At 41.3% G+C, this 17917-nt stretch overlaps 1 protein-coding gene across 1 annotated transcript in view; it reads right to left on the reverse strand.

Moving 5' to 3' along the window:
- Nucleotides 1-1128: 1128 nt before the first annotated feature.
- Nucleotides 1129-17917, reverse strand: part of LOC139761228 (dnaJ homolog subfamily C member 2) — a 49552-nt gene continuing 32763 nt past the window's right edge. The window contains exons 11-13 of the mRNA XM_071685271.1: nt 14179-14398; nt 13130-13296; nt 1129-1457 (exon numbers count right to left, since the gene is read on the reverse strand). Of these exons, the coding sequence (XP_071541372.1) occupies nt 1398-1457; nt 13130-13296; nt 14179-14398 (447 nt within the window). The 3' untranslated portion in view covers nt 1129-1397. The remainder of the gene's footprint in view (nt 1458-13129; nt 13297-14178; nt 14399-17917) is intronic.

The raw sequence follows: 17917 nt of genomic DNA on the forward strand, positions 1-17917 counted from the left end.
GTCAACAAACAACTGACTCTCTTCCCAAGCTCTCTCATCCACAACAGATTGCATACTTGCACCTCTTTGCAAAACTCTTGCATTCACCTCCCTAACAACCCCATCCATAAACAAATTAAACAACCATGGAAACATCACACCCCTGCCGCAAACCACCTACATTCACTGAGAACCAATCACTTTCCTCTCTTCCTACACGTACACATGCCTTACATCCTCGATAAAAACTTTTCACTGCTTCTAACAACTTGCCTCCCACACCATATATTCTTAACACTTTCCACAGAGCATCTCTATCAACTCTATCATATGCCTTCTCCAGATCCATTAATGCTACATACAAATCCATTTGCTTTTCTAAGTATTTCTCACATACATTCTTCAAAGCAAACACCTGATCCACACATCCTCTACCACTTCTGAAACCACACTGCTCTTCCCCAATCTGATGCTCTGTACATGCCTTCACCCTCTCAATCAATACCCTCCCATATAATTTACCAGGAATACTCAACAAACTTATACCTCTGTAATTTAAGCACTCACTCTTATCCCCTTTGCCTTTGTACAATGGGACTATGCACGCATTCCGCCAATCCTCAGGCACCTCACCATGAGTCATACATACATTAATATATATATATATATATATATATATATATATATATATATGTTTTCGTATAAGGACTATCCTTACATAAACATGAGTCATCTTTGCATTCCAGTGTTTACTTGTGTGTTTTAATTTGACAAATTGTAGCACTAATAACAATACTTTTGGTCACTACTTCATTGAATTTAAAAAGATTGACATTAAAATTATTATTAGTCATTATTATTAGTACTAAAGTTGACAAGTATAAACATAAAACTAATCTATAGTAAGTCAATGATGACTCATGTTTAAACGAGGGTAGATCATATTTGAAAACGTTTAAATGAATAAAAACTATGTGAATTAATATATAAACTACATAAAAATAATACATACATGTGTGTAGGGAAGGAGCAACATGGTTTTGGGAGATGCAGAAGGTGTGGTACCCTGGTGTTTGCTTCAGATTTACTTTTGATTAATATGTAGAGTAACAAATTCAGCAAATTTCATTGATAAATAAAACGATCAAATTTACTCATAACTTTAATACAAATTATACAAGAGATCTGACATGTAAGTGGTCAAAAGAAAGTGCAACTGAAAGGGAATTTCTTTATTAGTTTGTTACTGAAATTTGAAATTGACATTTAGGATATTCTTACATCATGGTAAAGATTAGTTTTTTCTTTTGTCACAGTAAGTACACATATATACATTTCATCATATGCAGTACAGTAATCTGCTGGTGAGAGACTGTCTTCCTATGATGACAATTTCCAGCAAAATAAAATTTCCTTGATTACTTCTTGGCAGCAGCTGCTTGTGCAGCCTTCTTCGCTTTCACCATCTCTACTAATTCCTGCAAAATTAAATACTATTAACATTTCTTCTTGTGGATAAAACGAGCAAATGGATTTTTTTTTTTTTTTTATTTTGTTGCTGGAAATTAACATACCCATACAGACAGATTAAACTAGACAAGGACAACGATATGCTGAAGAATATCTGCCCGGGGGGAGGGAGAAAGAGAATTAGCAAGGAAGTATATGGTAGAGGCAAATGGCAGGAAAAACCAACAATGGGATAATGGAAAGTACAAAAAAAAAAAAAAAAGAAGTAAAGAGTGAAAAGGGATGGAATAATAAGTAGTAGTAGTAGGACAGGGAACAACAATAGCAGGAGCATTAGGTAGTAGTAGTAGTAGTAGTCTTTAGGAACATTAGGCAGGAGCACTAGGTAGTAGTAGTGGTCAGTAGGCAGGAGCACTAGGTAGTAGTAGTCAGTGGGAACATTAGGCAGGAACACTAGGTAGTATTAGTGAGTGGGAATATTAGGCAGGAGCACGAGGGAGTAGTAGTCAGTGAGAACATTAGGCAGGAATAGTAGGTAGTAGTAATAGTAGTCAGTAGGAACATTAGGCAGGAGCACTAGGTAGTAGTAGTCAGTAGGTACATTAGGAAGGGGCACTAGGTAGAACTAATAGTAGTCAGTGGAAACATTAGGTAGTAGTACTACCTAATGTTACCACAGACCACTACTACCTAGTGCTACTGTCTAATGTTTCTACTGGCTACTACTGGCTAGTGTTTTTGCCGACTGTTTCCACTAACTACTACTTCGTGTTTCTGCTTAATATTCCCCCTGACTACTACTACCTAGACCTCCTGCATAATGTTACCACTGACTTCTGCTACCTAGAGCTCCTGCCTAATGTTACCATTGACTACTACTACCTAGTGTTCCTGCCTAATATTCCCACTGACCACTGCTACCTAGTACTTTTGCTTAGTATATCCCTGACTAGTGGTCAGTAGGAACACTAGTTGGTAATAGTAATTAATGGTAACTTTAGGTAGCAGTATTTGTTAGTAGTAGTCAGTAGTTACATTAGGCAGGAACACTAGGTAGTAGTAGTATTCAGTAGGAACATTAGGTAGCAGCACTAGGTAGTAGTAGTAGTCAGTAGGAACATTAGGTAGTAGTAGTAGTCAGTAGGAACATTAGGCAGGAACACCAGGTAGTAGTAGTAGTCAGTAGGTACATTAAGCAGGAACACTAGGTAGTAGTACTCGGTAGGAACATTAGGTAGCAGTACTAGGTAGTAGTAATCAGAAGATACATTAGGCAGGAGGACTAGGTAGTAGTAGTCAGTAGGAACATTAGGTAAGAACACTAGGTGGTAGTAGTCAGTAGGAACATTAGGCAGGAGCACTAGGTAGTAGTAGTCAGGTGGAACATTAGGTAGGAGCACTAGGTAGTAGTAGTAGTGAGTAGGTACATTAGGCAGGAGCACTAGGTAGTAGTAGTAGTCAGTAGGTACATTAGGCAGGAACACTAGGTAGTAGTAGTAGTCAGTAGGTACATTAGGCAGGAGCACTAGGTAGTAGTAGTCAGTAGGAACATTAGGTAGAAGCTCTAGGTAGTAGTAGTCAGTAGGAACATTAGGTAGAAGCTCTAGGTAGTAGTAGTCAGTAGAGCTTCTACCTAATGTTCCTACTGACTACTACTACTACCTAGTGTTGCTGCCTAATGTTGTATTGACTACTACTACCTAGTGCTCCTACCTAATATACCTACTGACTACTACTACCTAGAGCTTCTACCTAATGTTCCTACTGACTACTACTACTACTACCTAATGTTCCTACTGACTACTACTACAACCTAATGTTCCTACTGACTACTACTACTACCTAATGTTCCTACTGACTACTAACTAGTGCTCCTACCTAATGTACCTACTGACTACTACTACCTAGAGCTTCTATCTACTGACTACTACTACTACCTAGTGCTCCTACCTAATGTTCCTACTGACTACTACTACTACCTAGTGCTGCTACTACCTAATGTACCTACTGACCACTGCTACCTGTTCCTACTGACTACTACCACCTAGTGGTCCTACTGACTACTAGAGGTCAGTGGGAATATTAGGCAGGAGCACTAGGAAGTTGTAGTCAGTAGGAACATTAGGTAGCAGCACTGGGTAATAAATAGTAGTGAGTAGGTACATTAGGCAGGAGTCAGTAGGAACATTAAGTAGCAGCACTAGGTAGTAGTAATCAGTAGGAACATTAGGTAGGAGCAGTAGGTAGTAGTAGTAGTCAGGTGGAACATTAGGTAGGAGCAGTAGGTAGTAGTAGTAGTCAGGTGGAACATTAGGTAGGAGCACTAGGTAGTAGTAGTAGTCAGTAGGAACATTAAGTAGCAGCACTAAGTATTAGTAGTAGTCAGTAGGTACATTAGACAGGAGCACTAGGTAGTAGTAGTCAGTAGGTACATTAGGCAGGAGCCTTAGGTAGTAGTAGTAGTCAGAAGGTACATTAGGTAGCAGCACTAGGTAGTAGTATTAGTCAGTAGGTACATTTAGGTAGCAGCACTAGGTAGTAGTAGTCATTAGTACGGTACATTAGGCAGGGACACTAGGTAGTAGTACTAGGTAGGAACATTAGGCAGGAGCACTAGGTAGTAGTAGTGGTCAGTAGGAACATTAGGTAAAAGCTCTAGGTAGTAGTCAGTAGGTACATTAGGTAGGAGCACTAGGTAGTAGTAGTAGTGGGTAGGAACATTAGGTAGGAGCACTAGGTAGTAGTAGTAGTGGGTAGGAACATTAGGTAGCAGCACTAGGTAGTAGTAGTCAGTAGGATCATTAGGTAGCAGCACTAGGTAGTAGTAGTCAGTAGGAACATTAGGTAGCAGCACTAGGTAGTAGTAATCAGTATGACTACTACTACTACATAGTGCTCCTACCTAATGTTCCTACTGACTACTACCACCTAGTGTTCTTACCTAATGTTCCTACTGACTACTACTACCTAGTGTTCCTGCCTAATGTACCTACTGACTACTACTACCTAGTGTTCCTGCCTAATGTTCCTACTGACTACTACTACCTAGTGTTCCTACCTAATGTTCCTACTGACTACTACCTAGTGTTCCTGCCTAATGTACCTACTGACTATTACTACCTAGTGCTCCTGCCTAATGTACCTACTGACTACTACTACCTAGTGCTCCTGCCTAATGTACCTACTGACTACTACTACTACCTAGTGCTGCTACCTAATGTTCGTACTGAATACTACTACCTAGTACTGCTACCTAATGTTCCTACCGAGTACTACTACCTAGTGTCCCTGCCTAATGTACCGTACTACTGACTACTACCTAGTGTTCCTGCCTAATGTACCTACTCACTACTACCTAGTGCTGCTACTTAATGTTCCTACTAACTACTACTTACCTAGTGCTCCTGCCTAATGTACCTACTCACTACTAGTACCCAGTGCTCCTAACTAGGTAGTAGTCAGTAGGAACATTAATTAGACAGGAGCACTAGGTAGTAGTAGTCAGTAAGTACGTTAGGCAGGAGCTCTAGTTAAGTAGTAGTCAGTAGGAACATTAAGTAGCAGCACTAGGTAGTAGTCAGTAGGTAAATTAGGCAGGAACACTAGGTAGTGGTCAGTAGGTACATTAGGCAGGGACACTAGGTAGTAGTACTCGGTAGGAACATTAGGTAGCAGTACTAGGTAGTAGTAGTCAGTAGGTACATTAGGCAAGAGCACTAGGTAGTAGTAGTCAGTAGGAACATTAGGTAAGAACACTAGGTGGTAGTAGTCAGTAGGAACATTAGGTAGCAGCACTAGGTAGTAGTAGTCAGTAGGTACATTAGGCAAGAGCACTAGGTAGAAGTAGTAGTCAGTAGGAACATTAGGTAGGAGCACTAGGTAGTAGTCAGTAGGAACATTAGGTAGTAGTAGTCAGTAGGAACATTAGGTATCAGCACTAGGTAGAAGTAGTAGTCAGTAGGAACATTAGGTAAGAACACTAGGTGGTAGTAGTCAGTAGGAACATTAGGTAGGAACACTATGTAGTAGTAGTAGTCATACTGATTACTACTACCTAGTGCTGCTACCTAATGTTCCTACTGACTACTACTACCTAGTGCTGCTACCTAATGTTCCTACTGACTACTACTACCTAATGTTCCTACTGACTACTAATACCTAGTGCTGCTAACTAATGTTCCTACTGACTACTACTACCTAAGGCTCCTGCCTAATGTACCTACTGACTACTACTACCTAGTGCTCCTGTCTAATGTACCTACTGACTACTACTACTACCTAGTGCTCCTGCCTAATGTACCTACTGACTACTACTACCTAGTGCTGCTACCTAATGTTCCTACTGACTACTACTACCTAGTGCTGCTACCTAATGTTCCTACTGACTACTACTATCTAGTGCTGCTACTTAATGTTCCTACTGACTACTACTACCTAGTGCTCCTACCTAATGTACCTACTGATTACTACTACCTAGTGTTCCTGCCTAATGTACCTACTGACTACTACTACCTAGTGCTGCTACCTAATGTTCCTACTGACTACTACTATCTAGTGCTGCTACCTAATGTTCCTACTGACTACTACTATCTAGTGCTGCTACTTAATGTTCCTACTGACTACTACTACCTAGTGCTCCTGCCTAATATTCCTACTGACTACTACTTCTACCTAGTGCTGCTTCCTAATGTTCCTACTGACTATACTACCTAGTGCTCCTGCCTAATGTACCTACTGATTACTACTACCTAGTGTTCCTGCCTAATGTACCTACTGACTACTACTACCTAGTGCTCCTGCCTAATATTCCTACTGACTACTACTTCTACCTAGTGCTGCTTCCTAATGTACGGACTGACTACTGCTACCTGTTCCTACTGACTACTACCACCTAGTGGTCCTACTGACAACTAGAGGTCAGTGGGAATATTAGGCAGGAGCACTAGGTAGTAGTAGTCAGTAGGAACTTTAGGTAGCAGCACTAGGTCGTAGTAGTAGTCAGGTGGAACATTAGGTAGGAGCACTAGGTAGTAGTAGTAGTCAGGTGGAACATTAGGTAGGAGCACTAGGTAGTAGTAGTCAGTAGGAACATTAGGTAGGAGCACTAGGTAGTAATAGTCAGTAGGTACATTAGGTAGGAGCACTAGGTAGTAGTAGTGGGTAGGAGCACTAGGTAGTAGTAGTCAGTAGGAACATTAGGTAGGAGCACTAGGTAGTAGTCAGTAGGAACATTAGGTAGAACGTCTAGGTAGTAGTAGTAAGTAGGTACATTAGGTAGGAGCACTAGGTAGTAGTAGTCAGTAGGTACATTAGGCAGGAACACTAGGTAGTAGTAGTAGTCAGTAGTTACATTAGGCAGGGACACTAGGTAGTAGTAGTACTCGGTAGGAACATTAGGTAGCAGTACTAGGTAGTAGTAGTAGTCAGTACTGACTACTACTACTACCACCTAGTGCTGCTACCTAATGTACCTACTATTACTACCTAGTGCTCCTACCTAAGTACCTACTGACTACTACTACCTAGTGCTCCTACCTAATGTTCCACCTGACTACTACTACTACCTAGTGCTCCTACCTAATGTTCCACCTGACTACTACTACGACCTAGTGCTGCTACCTAAAGTTCCTACTGACTACTACTACCTAGTGCTCCTACCTAATGTTCCTACTGACTACTACTACTACCTAGTGCTCCTACCTAATGTACCTACTGACTACTACTACCTAGTGCTCCTACCTAATGTACCTACTGACTACTACTACCTAGTGCTCCTACCTAATGTTCCTACTGATTACTACTACCTAGTGCTCCTACCTAATGTTCCACCTGACTACTACTACTACCTACTGCTCCTACCTAATGTTCCACCTGACTACTACTACTACCTAGTGCTCCTACCTAATGTTCCTACTGATTACTACTACCTAGTGCTGCTACTTAATGTTCCTACTGACTCCTGCCTAATGTACCTACTCACTACTATTACCCAGTGCTGCTACCTAATGTTCCTACTGACTACAACTTCCTAGTGCTCCTGCCTAATATTCCCACTGACCTCTAGTAGTCAGTAGGACCACTAGGTGGTAGTAGTCAGTAGGAACAGGTAGCAGTAGTCAGTCCGTGCATTAGGAAGCAGCACTAGGTAGTAGTAGTCAGTAGGAACATTAGGTAGGAGCACTAGGTGGTATTAGTATGGGAATTAGGTAGTAGTAGTACTCAGTAGGTAAATTAGGCAGGAGCACTAGGTAGTAGTAGTCAGTAGGAACATTAGGCAGGAGCACTAGGTGGTAGTAGTCAGGAGGAACATTAGGTAGGAGCACTAGGTAGTAGTAGTAGTCAGTAGATAGAAGCTCTAGGTAGTAGTAGTCAGTAGGTACATTAGGTAGGAGCACTAGTTAGTAGTCAGTAGGAACATTAGGTAGTAGTAGTAGTCAGTAGGAACATTAGGTTGTAGTAGTAGTCAGTAGGAACATTAGGTTGTAGTAGTAGTCAGTAGGAACATTAGGTAGTAGTAGTCAGTAGGAACATTAGGTAGAAGCTCTAGGTAGTAGTAGTCAGTAGGTATATTAGGTAGGAGCACTAGGTAGTAGTAGTCAGTACAACATTAGGTAGCAACACTAGGTAGTAGTAGTAGTCAGTAGGAACATTAGGTAGAAGCTCTAGGTAGTAGTAGTCAGTACTGACTACTACTACTACTACCTAGTGCTCCTGCCTAATGTTCCTACTGACTACTACCACCTAGTGTTCTTACCTAATGTTCCTACTGACTACTACTACTTAGTGTTCCTGCCTAATGTACTTACAGACTACTACTACCTAGAGCTTCTACCTAATGTTCCTACTGACTACTACTACCTAGAGCTTCTACCTAATGTTCCTACTGACTACTACTACCTAGTGCTCCTGCCTAATGTACCTACTGACTACTACTACCTAGTGTTCCTGCCTAATGTACCTACTGACTACTACTTAGTGTTCCTGCCTAATGTACCTACTGACTACTACTACTACCTAGTGCTCCTGCCTAATTTACCTACTGAGTACTACTACTACCTAATGCCCCTACTAATACCACCTAGTGCTCCTACCTAATGTTCCTCCTGACTACTACTACTACTACCTAGTGCTCCTGCCTAATTTACCTACTGACTACTACTACTACCTACTGCTCCTGCCTAATGTACCTATTGAATACTACTACCTAGTGCTCCTACCTAATGTTCCTACTGACTACCTAACGTACTACCTAGTGCTGCTACTTAACGTTCCTACTGACTACTACTTACCTAGTGCTCCTGCCTAATGTACCGTACTACTGAATACTACTACCTAATGTACCTATTGACTACTACTACCTACTGCTCCTGCCTAATGTACCTATTGACTACTACTACCTAGTGGTCCTACCTAATGTTCCTACTGACTACTACTACCTAGTGTCGCTACCTATGTTCCTACTGACTACTACCCAATGTACCTATGACTACTACTACCTGGTGCTGCTACTGACTACTACTACCTAGTGTCCCTGCCTAATGTGCCTACTGACTACTACCTAGTGCTGCTACTTAAATGTTCCTACTGACCATTACTAGTCAGGGATACGCTAAGCACAAGAACTAGGTAGCAGTGGGAATATTAGGCAGGAGCACTAGGTAGTAGTAGTCATTAGGTACATTAGGCAGGAACACTAGGTCGTAGTCAGTAGGAACATTAGGCATGAGCACTAGGTAGTAGTGGTCAGTAGGAACATTAAGTAGCAGCGTAGCAGCACTAGGTAGTAGTAGTAGTCAGTAGTACGGTACATTAGGCAGGGACACTAGGTAGTAGTACTCGGTAGGAACATTAGGTAGCAGTACTAGGTAGTAGTAATCAGTAGGTATATTAGGCAGGAGCACTAAGGAGTAGTAGTTAGTGAGAACAATCGGCAAAAACACCAGCAAGTAGTAGTCAGTAGGAACATTGGACAGGAGCACTAAGTAGCAGTGGTAACATTAGGCAGCACTACTACCTAGTGCTCCTAATGTTATCACTAATTACTACTACCTAGTGTTCCTGCCTAATATACCTACTGACTACTACTACTACCTAGTGCTCCTGCCTAATGTTCGTACTGACTACTACCTAGTGCTCCTGCCTAATGTATCTACTGACTACTACTACTACCTAGTGCTGCTACCTAAAGTTCCTACTGACTACTACTACCTAGTGCTCCTGCCTAATATACCTACTGATTACTACTACCTAGTGTTCCTGCCTAATGTTCCTACTGACTACTACTACTACCTAGTGTTCCTGCCTAATGTTCCTACTGACTACTACTACCTAGTGCTCCTGCCTAATGTTCCTACTGACTACTACTACCTAGTGCTGCTACCTAATGTTCCTACCGAGTACTACTACCTAGTGTTCCTGCCTAATGTACCTACTGACTACTACTACCTAGTGCTCCTGCCTAATATACCTACTGACTACTACTACTACTACCTAGTGCTCCTGCCTAATGTATCTACTGACTACTACTACTACTACCTAAAGTTCCTACTGACTACTACTACCTAGTGCTCCTGCCTAATGTACCTACTGATTACTACCTAGTGCTTCTACCTAATGTTCCTACTGACTACTCCCTAGTGCTGCTACCTAATGTTCCTACTGACTAGTACTACCTAGTGCTCCTGCCTAATGTACCTACTGACTACTCCCTAGTGCTCCTGCCTAATGTTCCTACTGACTACTACTACCTAGTGCTCCTGCCTAATTTTCCTATTGACTACTACTACCTAATGCTCTCACCTATTTGCTCTTACCACTTCACCAAAAGGCAGGACTATCTAGTTACAAAGAATAAGTAGCGTATGTTAGTGTTGTCAATTATGTTCGACAAGAAGAGGTTGTATTTTCGTGGACAGAATGCCACAGTCCATGTGTGGATGAAGCAGAAAGAAGTGACAATAACCTGGCTGTTGGCTACCTACTACGTATGAATATGAAGCAAAGAGCCCTAATGTATTTAGGATGACATAAAATAGGGGTTAGTGTAAAATGACTGTATAAAGGTATATAGAGGTAGTGATGCAGGTGGATGTACAGTACTGAATGTAATAGCTATCATATGCTACCTGGTAATGTGGTCAAGATCAAGAAAACAATGAACAGGTGCACTAAGCAAACTACTAGCACTGCAGGTATTCCAGATAAGGATGGCATACGAGTAATCTAACAATGTGTTGGTGTAACATAGTGTGTGGAAATATGAATGAAAAAAGTCTCACCTGGCAAGTGGCTCTCCATGCAAAATGTGAAAAATTTGGTACATAAATTTTTATATGCAGAAGTTTCTGTTTAAGAACACTGGTTGTAGTCTTGCAATTTGTTTGATAACTGTAGATTATGTAATGTTTGGTAACTGTAGATTATGTAAATAACTAATGGTGTCAGATCTTTCTGTTCTTCAAAATATAACCAGTTTCTTAAAATCAATATTGTTACATGTATGAAATCCCTACATAGATCAACTTAAAATGAAGACATGAGGTAAATGTGCCAATGTGCTTCAAAAGAGGCTGTATTCAACATTATTATAACCTTTGGTCCTTCATAAATTGTAATTCATTGTAACAAAAATAAAAGAGGATAAAGACTGATTCACATTATTTCACCTAAAAAAAAAAAAAATTTCCCCCCCACAAGTTGACAAATCACATGCTATCTCCTGAAGACTCGCTTCTCTCAACAGATTTCTGATGTTTTGCTAATCAAACACGTATTAGAGAGAAACCAAGAAGCATGCAAATAAATATAAGAGAATATTGCACAAAATATATTACCCTACTTTCCAATCCTATTCAGCCCAGGCTTGACCTGTAGGTCTTAACATGATGCCTGAAATCACATAGGGCCTTCCATGTACGAACTGCTGATCACTTCTGAACTGATATAACTACTGGATACACCTTATATTTCTCCTTAAACACCATTCACATATCCCATACCTGGCCTTTGCACATCCTCTTCAAGCACATTCATTCTCTCCTTTCATCCAAGGTTTATCATAACAGTTTCATTACCCACCGACAGCACGCCTTCCCCCATGCTCTAAATCCATTCATTCATGCCATCCCATCCCAGTCCTGTATGTTAAAGACCCAATACCCAAGTCTCCTTCACCCCATTCATCCATCACCTCATGTCTTCCCTTTGCTCCCAAACTTCTTACCATACATCCTCTGAGTCACCCTTTCCTTGCTCACCCTCTCCATACATCCTAATCATTTCATGATGCCCTGGTTGGCCCTCTCAATTAAAAAGCAGTTACCATCATGCCTTTCTCTTACACTGACATTGCTTACATAATCACATATCACACAAAATACAATTCTCCGACATTGTATATCTAACATGTCCACCTTCAATTTCTTTGTTACTTAACACCTTGTAGCACTGCCTCTCAGTCAACCTTTTTCTAAACTTCACTTTCATCACACATTTCTTAATTTTTCAAGCCAAAACCTGGTCCACATAAAAGACCTCTTATCTTTCTTGCAGCCACGCTACTCCTTCCCAGTCAGATGCTCTGTGCGTACCACCACCTCAAAAGACTTGTACTGCTTTAATTCATGCACTTGCTTTTATTGTATGGGCACCATCAAGCACCTTACCTTAGTTTATAAAAGCATCGAACAGCCTGATTAACCAATGAACAACTCTTATCTTTCTCAAGAAACCCAACTACTATCATATCCTGCACTACCCGTTTACCATAGTTCATCTTAAGTGAGGCTTTCACTACCCCAACCCTATTAATACTATTATTCACCATGACTCTTCCTCTGCATGCCACCTCTAAAACATACCACATCCACCCCCATCATCAAAAAAAATTCAGCAATCCTCTTGGTAACTCTGCCCACAGGCCTCTTTTCTCAGCTAGCAAACCCCCCCCCACACACACACACACACAACACACACACACACACAATTTTTACACTTGCCTCTACCAAGAAATAATCAGATGTTCCACGTGCCATCCCTCTCAGCATGTCACATCCAATAACCTTTCTTTTGCACACCTTTAATTGGTATATAATCCCATAATGACCACTGACCCCACACTCACTATACTGAATTTATGGTGATTCCATAAAATCCAGACAAAATAAAAAAAGATTTTATGAAATTCATCTCTATAACTTTTGAGACAACTGAATTCAACAATTTCAGTTAAACTGGCAAAGCAATTTTTTTTTTTTTTTTTTTTTTTTTTTTATATTGCTTAACAGCAAAGAATAAACAAGATCAAGCACACATTCTCACTTACCTTTTGGCATCAGTCCACACTTTTCAGCAAGGTGCTCCTGTGTCAATCTTTGCAAGTAATCTCCTACACAAGTTGAATTTTGAGCACACTGTGGGCTATGTTGGCTGTCCAAAGACAGCAGCCCAAACAGTGTGAAGCTAGGTCACTTCAAAAATCAGTCAATCCTGCATATCTTGTTGTGAATTTAAATATAATCTTGCACCTGACTGTTCTTCAGAGAATGAATTTAAGGAAATGTAGGAAAGCAAAGGAGAGGATGTATTGCACAACATAGGAATGGTAAGAAGAGATGTATGTAATACATGGTATCATGTATTATTAGGGAAGGCATGCATGATGAAACATTTGTACACCCACCTTATAACGTCTCATGCAGTCTTTCTTAGTGCGGCTAGGGACACATTCAGCTATACGGTCCCATCGGTCTGGGGTAGAAACAGGGTATGTCTTCAGCGCCTGTTCCAATAAACGTTGCTCCTCTGCACCCCATGCCATAGTATTCATGCCCAGCATCTCTTGTGGTGCTGTTCAGGGAAGTTTGAGCATTAAATAGTCTCCATTTTTGCTTGCTATATCTTCGTACATATTCACCATTTCCCACATTAGAGGTAGCGTCAAAAACAGATGGCTGAGCCTCAGAGGAAAAATAAAAAAATCTCCACTTGGCCCCCATCTCTGTTCTTTTTTTTTGAAAAAGTAGAATGGGAGGGGAGGATTTGCTATATCTATATAAATCTCTGATGCCATTTCCTACCTGGAAATGCCTCAAGAGTTGGCCCCAGCAATACAGTCAATATAACTGGTGAACCCCAGTGCTGCTGCTTTGTTATAACCCACTAGTAATGAGTATCATGTCATCCCTATTTTGCAGCTAAAAGACACCTGTACCAAGGAATAAACCTATCTGATGTATCTCAATTAACTCATTTAAAGAGAGAGGTGTGGTAATGAGATTAGTTTTGAAAGCTGAAGGTGTGCTGAAATGGTATGTACAAATGCAGAGAACACGTGACGACAGGTAGATGACAGGGTATATAAGTTGGAAGTGTAGAGGATGGCACTGGAAATGGAAGGATGAAGTGGAAGGTATGCATGAGAAAGAGGACTGGACTGAACCAAATCATATGAAGAGGGTAATGGATAGGGGGGTCTGGGTTTTGACACATTACACATGTCAGATAGACAACTGATGTGTTTGAATGAGGCTATATCTATTTCTCTTTGTGGCATTACCCCAGTAACCTTAAAGTGGCAAACAAGTACAAAAATATACAAGCCCAGTAACCACTTGTATACCAGTGACTTCATATGTTTAACAGAAAGCTTCCTTCAAAATCTGATTTGCATGATCCTATTTTCCAAGAAGGGTTCATTACAGAAATACGAAGGTCAAGATCAATACTCACTTTCAAATCTCTGGGAGGCTGTGGCATCACTGATTGCTTGTTTACCCTGAGACTTTTCCATGCTATGATACGCATTTTTATTGGCAGCTTCACGCATGTGTTGGTCTGAGTGCTGGAGTTCTTTGGCCTTATTTAGCACCTCTTTTGCATGTCTTATGATGCTGGTGGAGGTGTGCTGGTTGATATATTCAGCAACAACGTCCCATCTGTAAACTCTAAAATGTCAGTATTGGTGCAAATACCTGTGCATGTAGTGTGAACAGTATGGTGATATCATATGTAGGGTATCCTCAACTGTGTTCATTATGTTGCTTGCAAAATGCAGCATCTCAAAATACAAGGGCTATGCAAGGCTGGCAGGAGTGCCAGACTGTACAGAGCTGCACAGTTTTCTTGGAAGGATAAGGTAACATGAGGTTACATCACACATAGGAAATCACCTTTTCCAAGGTTACATTCTCTTCCAACCCCAAAGGAATAAATAATTTCCCTGCAATAGGAAACTGTACAGCCTTGAAGTTGCAGGATCCTTAGATTTTATATATACATATATATGGTGTGAGAGGCAAGTTGTTAGAAGCTGTGAAAAGTTTTTATCGAGGATGTAAGGCATGTGTACGTGTAGGAAGAGAGGAAAGTGATTGGTTCTCAGTGAATGTAGGTGGTTTGCTGCAGGGGTGTGTGATGTCTCCATGGCTGTTTAATTTGTTTATGGATGGGGTTGTTAGGGAGGTGAAAGCAAGAGTTTTGGAAAGAGGGGCAAGTATGCAGTCTGTTGTGGATGAGAGCTTGGGAAGTGAGTCAGTTGTTGTTTGCTGATGATACGGCGCTGGTGGCTGATTCGTGTGAGAAACTGCAGAAGCTGGTGACTGAGTTTGGTAAAGTGTGTGAAAGAAGGAAGCTGAAAGTAAATGTGAATAAGAGCAAGGTTATTAGATACAGTAGGGTTGAGGTAAAAGTCAATTGGGAGGTAAGTTTGAATGGAGAAAAAGTGGAGGAAGAAGTGTTTTAGATATCTAAGAGTGGATTTAGCAGCAGATGGAACCATGGAAGCGGAAGTGAATCATAGGGTGGGGGAGGGGGAGAAAGTCCTGAGCGTTGAAAAATGTGTGGAAGTCGAGAACATTATCTCGGAAAGCAAAAATGGGTATGTTTGAAGGAATAGGGGTTCCAACAATGTTATATGGTTGTGAGGTGTGGGCTATGGATAGAGTTGTGCAGAGGAGGGTGAATGTGCTGATAATGAGATGTTCGAGGACAATATGTGGTGCGAGGTGGTTTGATCGAGTAAGTAATGAAAGGGTAAAGCGAGATGTGTGGTAATAAAAAGTGTGGTTGAGAAAGCAGAGGAGGGTGTTTTGAAATGGTTTGGTCACATGGAGAGAATGAGTGAGGAAAGATTGACAGAGAGAATATATGTGGCGGAGGTGGAGGGAAGGAGAAGTGGGTGACCAAATTGGAGTGAAAATGATTTTGAGTGATCGGGGCCTGAACATGCAGGAGGGTGAAAGGCATGCAAGGAATAGAATGAATTGGAATGATGTGGTATACTGGGGTGACGTGCTGTCAATGGATTAAACCAAGGCATGTGAAGCGTCTGGGGTAAACCATGGAGAGTTTTGTGGGCCTGGATGTGGAAAGGGAGCTGTGGTTTTGGTGCATTATACATGACAGCTAGAGACTGAGTGGGAATGAATGTGGCCTTTGTTGTCTTTTCCTAGCACTATCTCGCATACATGAGGGAGGAGGGGGTTGTCATTTCATGTGTATATATGTATATGTGCATGTGGGGACGTGTATGTATATACATGTGTATGTGGGTGGGTTGGGCCATTCTTTCGTCTGTTTCCTTGCGCTACATCGCTAACGTGAGAGACAGTGACGAAGTATAATAAAAATACATATAAACATTCATACATGCTACCTTCATCCATTCCTGCTGCCATACATGAAATGGCACCCCTCTCCCCCATGTGTGTGCGAGGTAGTGCTAGGAAAAGACAACAAAGGCCAAATTCATTCACACTTGGTTTCTAGCTGTCATATGTAGTGCACCAAAACCACAGCTCCCTTTCCACATCCAGGCCCAACAAAACTCTCCATCTAGCATTCACCTCGCTAACAACCCCATCCATAAACAAATTAATCAACCATGGAGACATCACGCATCCTTGCCGCAAACTGACATTCACTGAGAACCAATCACTTTCCTTTCTTCCTACTCGCACACATGCCTTACATCCTCGATAAAAACTTTTCAATGCTTCTAGCAACTTACCTCCCACACCATATACTCTTAATACCTTCCACAGAGCATCTCTATCAACTCTTATCATATGCCTTCTCCAGATCAATAAATGCTAAATACAAATCCATCTGTTTTTCTAAGTATTTCTCCCATACATTCTTCAAAGCAAACACCTGATCTACACATCCTCTACCATTTCTGAAACCACACTGCTCTTCCCCAATCTGATGCTCTGTACATGCCTTCACCCTCTCAATCAATACCCTCCCATATAATTTCCTAGGAATACTCAACAAATTTATACCTCTGTAGTTTGAGCACTCACTTTTATCCCGTGTCTTTGTACAATGGCACTATGCAAGCATTCTGCCAATCCTCAGGCACCTCACCATGAGTCATACATACATTAAATAACCTCACCAACCAGTCAGTCAACAACACGGTCACCCGCTTTTTCAATAAATTTCACTGCAATACCATCCAAAACCACCGCCTTACCGGCTTTCATCTTCCGCAAAGCTTTCACTACCTCTTCCCTGTTTACCAAATCATTTCCCCTGACCCTCCACTTCACACACCACCTCGACCAAAACACCCTGTATCTGCTATTCTATCTTCAAACACATTCAACAAACCTTCAAAATACTCACTCCATCTCCCTCTCACTTCACCACTAATTTTTTTTTTTTTTTTTTTTTTTCCGCTGTCTCCCGCGTTTGCAAGGTAGCGCAAGGAAACAGACGAAAGAAATGGCCCAACCCACCCCCATACACATGCCTTGATTCAATCCACTGACAGCACGTCAACCCCGGTATACCACATCGATCCAATTCACTCTATTCTTTGCCCTCCTTTCACCCTCCTGCATGTTCAGGCCCCGATCACACAAAATCTTTTTCACTCCATCTTTCCACCTCCAATTTGGTCTCCCTCTTCTCCTCGTTCCCTCCACCTCCGACACATATATCCTCTTGGTCAATCTTTCCTCACTCATTCTCTCCATGTGACCAAACCATTTCAAAACACCCTCTTCTGCTCTCTCAACCACGCTCTTTTTATTTCCACACATCTCTCTTACCCTTACGTTACTTACTCGATCAAACCACCTCACACCACACATTGTCCTCAAACATCTCATTTCCAGCACATCCATCCTCCTGCGCACAACTGTATCCATAGTCCACGCCTCGCAACCATACAACATTGTTGGAACCACTATTCCTTCAAACATACCCATTTTTGCTTTCCGAGATAATGTTCTCGACTTCCACACATTCTTCAAGGCTCCCAGAATTTTCGCCCCCTCCCCCACCCTATGATCCACTTCCGCTTCCATGGTTCCATCTGCTGCCAGATCCACTCCCAGATATCTAAAACACTTCACTTCCTCCAGTTTTTCTCCATTCAAACTCACCTCCCAATTGAATTGACCCTCAACCCTACTGTACCTAATAATAATAATAATAATAATAATAATAATAATAATAATAA

Source organism: Panulirus ornatus, chromosome 39, assembly GCF_036320965.1.
Source record: "Panulirus ornatus isolate Po-2019 chromosome 39, ASM3632096v1, whole genome shotgun sequence".
Lineage (NCBI taxonomy): Eukaryota > Metazoa > Arthropoda > Malacostraca > Decapoda > Palinuridae > Panulirus > Panulirus ornatus.